This window comes from Oculina patagonica, chromosome 13 (assembly GCF_052425735.1).
Source record: "Oculina patagonica isolate OP01 chromosome 13, crgOcupat, whole genome shotgun sequence".
Classification (NCBI taxonomy): Eukaryota; Metazoa; Cnidaria; class Anthozoa; order Scleractinia; family Oculinidae; genus Oculina; species Oculina patagonica.
The window spans coordinates 29,806,413-29,819,146 of record NC_135770.1 but is presented as its reverse complement, the minus strand read 5'-3'; the positions used below and the strand labels follow the sequence as shown (position 1 = coordinate 29,819,146).

Sequence of the window (12,734 nt, the reverse complement as noted above, 5' to 3'; positions counted from 1 at the left end):
TGGCACCATACGTGAAAATATTTTGTTTGGAGAGCCGTTCGATCCGCAGAGATACCACGCGATATTACAGGCCTGTGACCTGCAGCGAGACTTGCAAAAGTTCCCGGATGCAGACATGACACTAGTTGGAGAACGTGGAATAGTTTTGAGTGGTGGTCAGCGCACTCGTGTCGGACTAGCACGCGCTTTGTATTTCGATGCCGATGTCTATCTTTTTGACGATCCATTAAGCGCGCTGGATACAAAAGTCGGTTATCATGTTTTCAAAACCTGTATCACCAGTTTACTGTGTGACAAGACCCGGCTGGTGGCCACTCACAATTTGGAAATCCTCAGGGATGCTGATAACATATTGTTAATGAAGGAAGGATCCAGTTTAGAGAAAGTCGATTTCAAAGCACTCGTCAAGTCTGGTTTTGAACTTGCTGCTATTGCAAAGACAAAAATTGAAGAAACAGTCACATCTGCGAAAAGACCAACAACACAAGAAGAGTCAGCGACGATATTGGACACAAAATACGCCAGACTAAAAACTACTGAAGAAGATCGTTCGATAGGTTCTGTGTCCTGGACGCTGTACTTGGATTACATACGTGCTGGAATACGTACAGCTTCAGCTGTGGCTCTGGTGATATTTTTCCTTATCGTTCAAGGTGAGCCTTAATTAAAATCATGATTGTAAAATATTCAAGGAATTACGCGCGAGTTCGAGTTTATTAGGAACCAACTAGAAGATGGTTTTTCATATTCTATAAAAAATATTGTAGATATTGCAAGTTTGAGCTCTTGGAAAGCTGCTAGTGGATGCCCCAACCATTAGGCGAGAGCATTCAGCTATTTTCTAGACCTCAAAAGTGTATTATTGTCCATAGGACATAGTAGAAAGAAAATCTACTTGTTGGTATAGAATATAGCATAAAAATGTTTCTCCAAGAGCACAGACTCGCTTTCACTTACGGCAGTCACGAATGCACCCAACACTGGTAAAGTGAAGGCTCAAATTTATTCTTTTCTTTGGTGACCTCTTCATAAATGAACTAAGATACCATTTCATTCATATTTCAAACTCATAGTCTCTCCTTCGACTCGAAAGAGATTCTAAAAGGCCGACAAAGGCGACAAACCTTGTAGAATTTAGACATTCAAATTTCAACTTCATTCATGACTTTTACGCGTACGTTTGGCTGTACGTTTTTAAAATTCGTCGTCAATTTCGATTTGAAAAGGAAAACATTGAAGTGTTCTGACAATTTGTGGCTAAAAACAACATTTTCGTACCTTTAAGAGTTTCGGGACGTTCCCATTTCCATCTGTTTGCAGCAAAATGCTATTAAGTACATTATTATAAACAAAAATCACGTGAGCTGATCCGAAAGGATTTTGAAGAACACGGTACATCAGCCCAGGTTTCATTTTCACTGTGTCGTTTTCCTCTCTTATTTCGTTTAAAATAGGATTGCGCATATTCACGGATTGGTGGCTTCTTCATTTGACCAGTGGATCACATGACCGGAAGCATCAGACTGTCGATCTTTACATATATGGCAGCATGGTAGGCGGGGCCTTTCTGCTCTCTATCGCTAGAACAGTTGCGTTTGCCAACGCCCTTTTAAACTCCTCTCAGCACCTACACAACTCCATGATGTCAGCAGTGTTGAAAGCACCGGTTTTGTTCTTCGACACAAATCCAGTTGGACGAATAATAAACAGGTTTTCTCGAGATATTGGTATCATGGACGAGCTAATGCCAGATGTGTTCCTGGAAGCTGTTGAGATTGTTCTGTTTTGCATTGGAGCAGTTGTTTTGCCGTCTGTCCTGAACCCCTGGATTATTCTGCCAGCTATCCCGCTCATGGTTCTGTTCATGTGGTATGGGCGGTATTACCTAAGAACATCACGTGATCTGAGGCGACTGGAAGGAGTAACTCGAAGCCCAGTACTTTCTCATTTTAGTGACACGTTGGATGGACTGGTGACTATTCGCGCATATAAGAATGAAAATGCGTTTCTGGAAGAATTGTACAGGTTTGGTCTAGCATTTTGTCGATAAAATATCGTGTTAATCTTGTATGATGCTATCTATAAATCTTTGCAGAGGATTAACTTGACTTACTGAGTTACTCTCTTAGTCAATATAAATGATAAACTCGCTGAAGCGTTTGCATAAAGGCTCGTTTACACGAACAATTTTTATGTGACAATTCCATCGCTCGTGTACATGAGAAAAAATGGCAAATTTTTATGTGTCAAATATATTTGTCGAGAAGCTGGCGTATCAGCTTTTATGTGACGAATGAAAATTGCTCGTGTAGACGACTCATATACAATATCGCAAATACTGCATCAGCATATGTGTTCCCCAATCTCCCAAACTCCCACTGGGCACTGTGCGTGCGTTTCTCTTTCCGTATCTCTGCTGTCCAAAGTCATTAATGGCGCGCTAAACTTTGAACTGCTGTCAAATAATTGTTATGTCATCTACACGATCAGATATATTTGTCGCATAAAAATTGCTCGTGTAAACGCGGCTTAAAGCTCAACTTAGAGCGGCCGTTTTCAATTTCTTTTATCCAATACCATTGTTGCAAGAACTCGAAATTAGTTAATGTATGATTTTGACAGTATAAAAGTTTCTGTTATTAACTTGTACGAACTATCTAAAAATATGGGTCAAATGTGGATAGGATGGCAGGGAAGCAATTGCTACTCTTTTATTTTTTTCAGTTAATTTTCTATTGTTGTCTGATTTTGTTTGTTTTCCTGGTTAATTATTTGTTTGTTTGTTTCTCTTCAGATTTCAAGATGGTCATAACCAGTCCTGGTTCGCGATTCTTTCCACCATCAGATGGTTAGCAATCCGTGTCGACATGATCTGCGTCGTGTTCATGACATTTGTACTTTTCCTCGCTATAGCTACTCACTCAGGATCAGGTAAATAATCGTGATTTATTGTATATGCCTTTAAAGTAGTTTTTGTTCTACTGGCAAAACTGCTGATAGTAGGATAACACCTTAGCTCTCTGTGTAGCCTGAAAAAACTCCCCTTGTTTAAAAGCTGACCCAAGACCTTTTGCAAAGCTGAATTACCCCAGGGCCACTACATTGAACGGCCACAACATTGGTGTTTAAAACGTGCAGTTTGGTTTTATAGCTGTTCTTTGATGACTTCTATAGGGGATTTAGGGTAGCGAAAGCATTTCTTGCAAAGGCCAGTCTTCGCTTGATGTCTACCTCCGTTCCACCGTGCTTGTCTAGCATTGCACTAAGGTATGGGAATGCTTCAAAGTCTTCTAGTTGGTTTCCTTCAAAAGTGATGAAACGCTCTTCTTGCAATTCAGGCGCATGGTCTTGGTTTTGCTGGGGTTAATGCTAAGCCCAACAACCTCAGTCGTAACGTGGAAGCGGGATGTCGTTTCCTGCATGTCGCTATGTATACTTGCTAAGAGTGCTATATCATCTGTGTAATACAAATTTTCTAGAACGGTAGTGAAGTTCCAACGCAGCCCTCTTCTTTTATCAAGCGTATTTCTCGTGACCCAATCAATCACGATAACAAAGATGAAGCCAGAAGTGACACAGCTCTGCTTCACACCACTTCTCGCCATAAACCAGTCTGATGTTATTTTGCCCTCAAGAACGCAGCTTGAGCTCCGATCGTACAAATTTCTGATGATGATGATGCCAGGAATGCCGTATATCTGTATTTTGGCCAACAGCTTCTCTCTGATGACGCTATCAAAGACTTTCCTGAAATCAGCTTCTCATTTACACCCTTCTTAATTCAGTCAATTGGAATTCTGCAGAAGATCTTCGATGGCACAGATAGGAGAGATATACCACGGTAGTTGTCACATATGGTCAAATTTCCTTCCTTCGGGACTTTCACAACGAGCGATATTCTTCAGTCTGATGGGACCTCCTGCTCCGCCATGATCTTGTTGAAGAGCTTATGAGCTTCTTGATTGGCGTGTCTTGCGTGCACTTAAGCATTTCTGCTGTGATGGAGTCCTTTTCTGGTTATTTCCTGTTCTTTAGTCCTGATATGGCACCTCTAATCTCAGCTTCCGATATTTCTGATGTTGTTATTTCTGGTAGTTGCTGTGCAGCAACAAAGCCAATGTTGCTTGGCATGTTAGTTCTTGCAGAGTCTATGTTAAGCACTTCATCAAAATGTCCCTTCTATTTTACAAGGATTTCCTCTTTGTTCATTAACAACTTCCCATACTTTTCGCGGATGGCTGTCACTGTGTTTCTCTTTGCCTGGACAATCTGCTTGTTCAGCCGGTAGAGGTCACCGATGCTGTTGCCCCTAGCTCCATTTTCGCTTCTTCCGCTATGTTGTCCACCATTCTCCTCTTATCAGCCCGTGCAATCGCTTTTACCTCCTTATCCTTTCTCCTGTTCTTCTTTCTTCTTCTCTTTTACCCGCGCAGACCTGACTCGCCCAAGTTGCTCTTTGATCTGCCTTCTTTAATCCACTCTGCTGTATGTTTCGGCACTAATCCAGTCACACTTGATCCTTCTTCTTTCTCCGAGGACAGCCTCTGCACTCTCATCCTCATTGTTTGCCAATGCTTCGAATCTGCTTCGAACTTCAATGCAGAACTGCTTTTTGACTTGCTGATCTCTGAGTTTCATTGTGTCAAACAGTTCCCTCCCTCCCCTTCTCTCCGTCTAAGCTCTGCACAACTTCAGTTTCACCCTTGCCAGTATAACATAATGGTCGCTGTTGGTATCCGCACCTCTCATCGCTCTGGTGTCGAGCAGAGACTTCCTGTACCGTCCATTGACTATGATGTGGTCAATCTGGTTACGATCGCGGCCATTTGGTGAGATCCAGGTAAACTTGTGAATATCTTTGTGCTTAAACAGTGTTCCACCGATGACGAAGTCGTTCAGTGTGCATAATTCTACTAGCCTTTCTTCATTCTCATTCATCGTTCCTATTCCTTGCCTTCCCGTGGCTCTCTCCCATCTTTCGTTTTCTTCGGTAACTTTGGCATTGACGTCCCCCATGATGACCAGCATGTCATGCCTGGGTGTTGTTTCCACTTCTTTTTGCAGCTGTTCGTAGAATTCATCCTTCATTTCTTCTTCTGCGTCATTAGTTGGTGCGTATATCAATATTACTGTAAGCCGTACATATCGTGAATTGAATCTAGCACTCATAACCCTGTCGCTGACCGGGTTCCATCTTAGCAGTGCTGTTCTTGCTTCTTTCTTCAGGACTATACCCACTCCTCTCCGGTGTTCTTCTTCAGATCCGGAGTACAAGATGTTTTCACCTGTAATGGCCTTCAATTCCCCAAACCCAGTTCATCTCATTTCACTAGTATGTCCAGTCGATACTTCCTGAACTCATTCACTACATTGGCTGTTTTGTTTACTTGGAACACCGTTCTACTGTTCCAGCAGCCAACTCTTAGAGTTGACTTTGGTGATGTCAGAGATGCAGTTGACAATGTGATCGGGCTTCTGGATCCCTTTTGGCTTTCTCCATAAGCCGTCATAATTGCAGTTTCGGGACTGCAAGATAGGAAATCATCGTTGGGTGTGCTGCATTTTGCCTGCCTGCATCCGTTGATGGATACTGCTAATTCTGATATGATTTCCGTAATCCGACTTCTATTTTACTGTGTGGGGTGATTGGCCCTAAGCCAAATCCCCAATCTGGAGGGCCAGGCGGACTGTCATTTCGTGTTTCGTCTACCCTTCGACCTGCCCGGCATGATTGAATCTGCCAGGGATATTGCAATCCCAGGCGGTATAACTTTCAGAGTCATGGAAGCACTCGAACTCCCCCACCACTTAACTTCAAGGCTACAGTATGCACAAAACTTCACAGCAGGACTAGTCTTCAAAACTCGAAGCTCAGAATATACAACACCGGTTCTTCATGGATTGCACTGGCTTCCAATAAGACAACGGATTGCATACAAAATACAACTCCTTACGTACAAAGCACACCAAAATATATAGTGGATTTCCTTCAATAGATAGATAGATAGATAGATAGATAGATAGATAGATAGATAGATAGATAGATAGATAGATAGACAGACAGACAGACAGACAGACAGACAGACAGATAGACAGACAGACAGACAGACAGACAGACAGATAGATAGATAGATAGATAGATAGATAGATAGATAGATAGCCAACTTTATTTATAATTTAAGATACAGCTAATTAATCTAAATTAATCTAATTACAAAAACTAAAAATCTCTAAAATTATGCTTAAGTTACAATAATCAAAATACAAATTATTTATCTACTACTTCTAATTACAAAAACTAAACAAAATCTATAAAATGCTAAAAATGGGAAAGAAAAGAAGACGATATGTACATGAGTTAAAAATAGATCAAGCTAGGGTTACAAAGTTGAAAAAAATATTTTTTAAGTGCAGACTTAAACGAGCCAATAGTGTTCTTCTTGGGAACGTCCAGAGGAATCTTGTTCCATAATTTTATTGCACTAACTTGAAAGGAACTACCCCTTCTGTTTCTCTGTTATAGTAGGGGCACACCAAGTTATACTTCCCGTAACGACTTCTTCTACAATGACGGTCCGAGTTCCTGCATAACAGTTCAGATATATAGCTTGGGCAGTGGTTTTCATTATTGATACGCGTAAATATTAAACTACTCTTTTGGAGATTTAATTCGTCCTTTAGCGGCAACCAGTCTAGCCGTCTAAATAGCACCTCACTCCTTTCTCCGATATCAGCATCTAAAATTACTCGAGCTGCTCGCTTTTGCAGATTACAAACACGTTTGACATTCTCTTCTGACGCAGTGCTCCATGCGCATGATCCGTACAGCATTTTTGGCTTGATCAGCGCTTTAAAATACAGTTTGAGCTCTGCGAGAGGCAAATTACGCTTAATCTTCTTTAGTACGGCAATCCGTTGTGACACTTTTTTTACAAAGGTCATCGATATGTTCAGTAAAGTTTAGGTGGCTGTCTAGTTTTACTCCAAGTAGTTTCTGTGACGTGACTTGTTGAATCTCAGTACCATTGCATTAAATTGTAAGGTCCTTATCTGGAGCTTTCTTCTCCAGGCGTTTGCCAGTAACAAGTAGACTTTTCGTTTTGGAAGCATTGAGTACCATCCTATTTTCGGACGTCCAATCGGCTATCTTGTTAATGTCATCCTGCAGCCGCTGCTCAATTGCAGGTAGATCTAAAACTGGAGCAAAGGTACTCAAGGTGGTGTCTACAATCGACCGGGAAACTGCTCGGGGAAGATCGTTAACAAAGATAATATTAAGGGCCCCAGGACTGATCCCTAAGGAACACCGTGTGTGATCAGTCTGTATACCGACTGCAATAACAACTGATTGCCTTCTACCCTTTAAGTAGTCCTTAAAGAGCAGTAGTTCCTTGGATGCTACCGACGCCGTATGCCTCAAGCTTTGACAAGAGTATGCCATACTGTACTCCGACGGCAACTAAAATCCATTTCAAAAATCCATTTCTAAGATCCATTTCAAAAAAATTAATGTACTTGTAATACCATATCAAATCGTAAGTATTATGGAGACAGATCGTTTCAAGTTGCTGCAACCAGTCTTAGGAACGCTTTACCTAATAGAATAAAATCCATTTAATAAATTTACGAAAGAGATTAAAACACTTCTTTTTAGAGCGGCTTTTTATTAATGTTATGTCAGCTTGCCCAATAACTCAGTGAGAGTTTTTTCTTTATTTTTTTAAGTCCCATTTTTTAAGCAAAACGTATTAGATTTTATGTTATTTTATTCAATTTTGAATATTGTAAAGCGCTATTATAAAGCGCCATTGAGCTCTGGAAATGGCGCTATATAATTAATTAATTTATCTATCTACTTATTTATTCAGTTAGTTAGTTTGTTAAATAGCGTAGTTTAACAAAAAGCGTTCGTTGATACCTTGAAGATCATTTAGGCAGCTCTTTAGTTAATCAATGGAACAACGAAAAAGGTTTACTCAAGTTTTTCAGGTAACTGGATTACCTGAGAAAATGCCGCTGAGGTTTTGGTATGTTCTATTTATTCTGCAGGTATCACAGCATTGTCTCTTGTATACGCTTTTCAACTTGCAGTAGATACGTCACAATACGGCGTCCGACAGTGTTCAGAGGTGGAGAATTACATGACGTCAGTTGAACGTGTCATCACATATACTCACATTGAGCAAGAACCTGGGTACGAGAATCTATCTCAACCTCCAGAAACCTGGCCAGAGAACGGTCAAGTGACAGTAAAGAACCTGGGTCTTGTCTACTACCAGGGTGGACCAGAAATACTTAAAGGTGTCAGTTTTACTATTGATGCCCACGAGAAAATTGGAATTGTTGGTCGCACAGGAGCTGGCAAGTCGTCGTTGGTTTCAGCTCTCTTTCGCATGCCTCAGCCATCTGGTGATGTCATCATTGATGACGTTATCATCAGGGATATTAACATTCAAAGCTCTCGTCGAGTGATGTCAGTTATTTCCCAAGATCCAGTTCTGTTTACCGGTTCACTGCGCATGAACTTGGATCCTTTTGAGGAGCACGAAGACAAGGAACTCTGGGATGCACTAGAAGAAGCAAGTTTGAAGACCATGGTGAAAAAGTTACCACAAGGACTGAGTGAGGAGATTAAAGAATGCGGGGCAAACTTCAGTGTCGGTGAAAGACAACTTCTGTGCCTGGCTCGCGCCTTACTGAAGAAATCCAAGATTATTGTAATGGACGAAGCAACAGCAAATGTCGATTACAGAACAGATCGACTAATTCAAAAAACAATCCGCACTAAATTTGAACATTGTACTGTGATTACAATAGCGCATCGATTAAACACCATCATAGATTACGATCGAGTTTTGGTTCTGGAAAATGGACAAGTTGTCGAATACGACAAACCGGAAAATTTATTACAGAACAAAGGAGGACAGTTTTCGAAACTTTACCACGGCTATGATAAAGATAATGATTAGTACAGAAATAAATATTGTAAAAAAGGTTGCTGCATGTAAATACGACTTGGTAACTGTTAGAAATCTGTATAATGCGCCCGATTGCCTTTGAGAGCTGGCTGTACATTTTGAAACAATTTTTTTGCATTGTGTGGGAGTTCTCTTATATATAGTGATATATTATCTTGTAGTGAAAAGTTTGTGCATGTATTTAGTAAAATGAATTGTAAGTAAGTAATGCTTTACATTCAGTGTTTTGTAAATAAGGTGGGCATTATGTATGTAAAGTCTTTGCAAGTAAAGGTTGGTTTTCACTGGGCATAAGCACCAGTATAAGGATGGGTTTAATAAAGACATCGATTGGTATAATACAGTTCACTACGATGAAAAACAATAAATATCGTAGCAAGGTTCCTGCATGTAAACACGACTTTGTAACTTTAAGGAATTGACATGATGCGCATCTCGTATTGAGTGCGTTTCAGTACGTACTTCCTGTACATTTTTAAGCAACTCTTTTTTAACTTTATTTTTAGCAAAAAACTACACAACTAAAACTTTTCGCTCTAAAGTTCTTTCAAAATAAAAAAAACCTATCATTTTGTAAACGCATAAATCCTTCCAATTAAAAGCCTCGGCATAAAAACGTTTTTAAAAAAGATGGGTCCAGGGCTCATTATCGGAATTTTACGGTAGTAAAAGAGAGGAATGACGGTATTCTAGCGGCACGAGATTTTGGGACAGCCTGCACTATCAGTATGTGCAACATCTCTTATATTCGCATTTTGCTCCGAGTGAAATTTTATTGCATGTATGAGAAGAGAATACGTTGATGTCCCTTCAATAATTAGTTGAAAACAGAAAAGCCAACAGTAAGCAACAGCAACAACAATAACAACAAGACTTGAGCTTTCCTTGTATGGCTATAAAACGTTACAGCATTGCAAAATTATAATGTAATGACAAATGTTAAACGAACACAAACAACAAAAAGAAGGGGGGAAACTTATTATCAATTATCAAGGGTTTTACAATAATTTCTCTCGCATATCAATACAGGACGATAATTAGTGGAGTTCGTTAACTTTTTAGTAATTAATGTTGAAATTATTAATTGCTTGGAATTCGTGATTTTACTATCTATTTAACTGAAAAAATTCGTCTCTATATTGGACATTGAAATAGAAAGTGAAACTCATCTTCAACACTAAGGCCACAAACGGTACAAAGTCTGTAAGCAGTTTGTGAGAGTCAACTAACCGTGTTACCTGGCCTGTGTATCTGTACTGTCATGGAACGCCTTAATCGTGAGAACTACCTGGAGTTGTAAGAAGCTTAAGTAAACATATACTTACAAGGATAACTGACCTGCATGTGATTAAAAAGGCATCGAACAATATTTATGTCATTGGCAACCAATAGCGGGTTAGGATTAGCAAACGAAACATTAGATCATTTGTGTAGAGATCAGCTTAAATACTAGTGCTTTGTAAGCTCTTCTTGGCATGGGTTGCACCCCCGAAGGTGGTACGCCGGTCCGTCAGTACACATATCCTTTCCTGGGTTGTAAATTGCGAAGTAAACTCTATTGTTGGACCCAACTTTTGTGTATTTTCTAAATTCTCCAAGGATTCTTTTCGCTGTAGCAGATCTCTAGCAGTTCCCAGTGGAGGTTGAGGTCGATACATGATTTCAAAGTCTGCTTAGATTATTGTCGTCAAACACCAGCCGCCGTTCGCTTGATATGAACTCTCTTTCAAAATGACTCTTGCATGAGCCGTCGAGATCATTTTGATGCACTTGAAAGATTATACTGCAGGGTGGCCCGCCATTGGCAGAAATACTTGCCTGTGTTAAATGGGACATTTGAAGAACTAAGTATAAATAATCAATTTTAAATCTCATCTATAAGATGTACCATAACGCGTCGCCCTCCTGCATGTCTCTAAATATCGTCAAGTTTCAACCCTCGTACAATTTTAGAAAAAAAAAACGTTTGTCAATTACTCCATCATTTTAAACTTACGTAATAAAATTATCAGTATCCTATACAGGGGCAATTCTATGGAACCTTATAAGCAATATTCCTGAGAAGTTTTTTTTTAAATGATCCACCAGTTGAACATAACTAAAGACACTTATTTTTGCAGCCTGAATTTTAGCGTTTTGATCTTTTTATCTTTGAAACATCATTGTAATTTTTATATAAGACTTTATCTACTAGTACTTTAAGAATTTTTCAACATGCGGTTAGCGTTATTATCTTATTATAGTCGAATGCTCTTTTATCGACTAGTTATTCTACTGATTAATACACGACCTCTCAAGTTACTAGCTTTGCAGTGAAACTACGAAAACCGTGAACACTTTAATTATAGTGAGAAAGAAAAATTAAAGAAACTTGTTGTCAAACTGTTCCGAACTTTTGACTCCATCACTGTCCATGTTTTAACATTTTCCGCCATTTTGAGCTATCATTTGATGGTTTTCTGCAACAATTTTCATTTCCAAGATCAATAAAAGTGTTCACGGTTTTATGATTTTCACTGTAACCCTCATCGTTGTATTGTACTTTATTGCCAAAATTGACACTTTTCCCCCGGCTGGTTTCAAGCAAGAAAGAAAAAAAAAGAAAACGAAAAGGGAAAAAAAGTCCTTAATACTAGAATGAGGCCTGAGTCATGAAAATGCCTAATTGAAACGTCAATGAAACATGTATAATCTTGAAATACAGCGATAGGCGCCGTCCCACCCACCGTAGCAACAGGTATTTCACGCTTTATAGCACTTGTGCGATACGACAATTATTTACTGATCATTTGTTTGACAAAAACTAGAAAAGGAACTATCTGTGCACTCGGAATTCCAGGACAATTTCGTCAAATGTTCAGTTTTGAATGTTTTGGCGACGGACATCAAAAATGGAGTTGTCACATGGGTGAGTGATACTCTTTATCTTGAAATGTAATTATATTTCTATGTGCATGTTATCAGTGGCAAAGGAAAACTGAACAGAAACACGGTGTGATGTGAGTGTCTTTAACAAAAAGGAAATAATTCTTCATAAAACTGATTTGTAATTATGTAGCTACAAAAATAGTATGTCTGAAATTAAACTCATATTGCATATTGGCGGCCTCATTTTTTTCATTCATAATTCCAAGTTTGATCTTGTGTATGTGCAGCGAGCGTATGACGTCCTAGTTAAATAGCCTTATGAAGCTTCAAAGTAAAAGTAACATATGACTTGGTAGCTTCGATCCCTTCGGGACTCTGGTAAAATAGTCCAGCATTGCAGAGGTCAAGGTTTTTCAATCCCGGTGAAGCCTTTTTTCTTTAAGCGTTCCTGGAAACTAAATGAGTTGCTTCATTACTGCGATGACCTTTCATGGTCTGCGGTGAAAATGGATTAAAATTAATTAAATTAAATCAAATTAGAGTCTACTGATATCGCAATTGAAACTGAATATTGATTTCTCTTGAGAGTTAGCGGTTTGGCCTCTGAATCGAGTGGTCTGGGTTACAGCGCTAGCCAGGGTCATTGTGTTTTGTTCTTCGGGCTGTGTTCACACTTCGTACCTGGAAAAGTGACCGCATACGATTCTCGCTCGGCACCCATGAGAATACACTAGGTTTTCAAATACCACGCCAGAACTCGGGGACAGTGATCGTGCCCCATCGAGTACAAGGTCAAAACTCGAGCACTAAAGGATATTTGGGTACTTTGGTTCCCAGTGTCTGAACACGACACTATATTTTTGCCGGTGCCATAGTACAACTGCACGG

General features: G+C 39.6%; 1 protein-coding gene across 1 annotated transcript; it reads left to right on the top strand.

The window, feature by feature from the left end:
• Positions 1–2: 2 nt before the first annotated feature.
• Positions 3–9,041, top strand: LOC144637280 (ATP-binding cassette sub-family C member 4-like). Its single transcript, XM_078496412.1, has 4 exons — positions 3–653; positions 1,455–2,025; positions 2,795–2,931; positions 8,050–9,041. Exons 1-4 carry the CDS (start codon positions 116–118, stop codon positions 8,967–8,969), a joined length of 2,166 nt encoding a protein of 721 aa, XP_078352538.1. The 5' UTR covers positions 3–115; the 3' UTR covers positions 8,970–9,041.
• Positions 9,042–12,734: the final 3,693 nt, after the last annotated feature.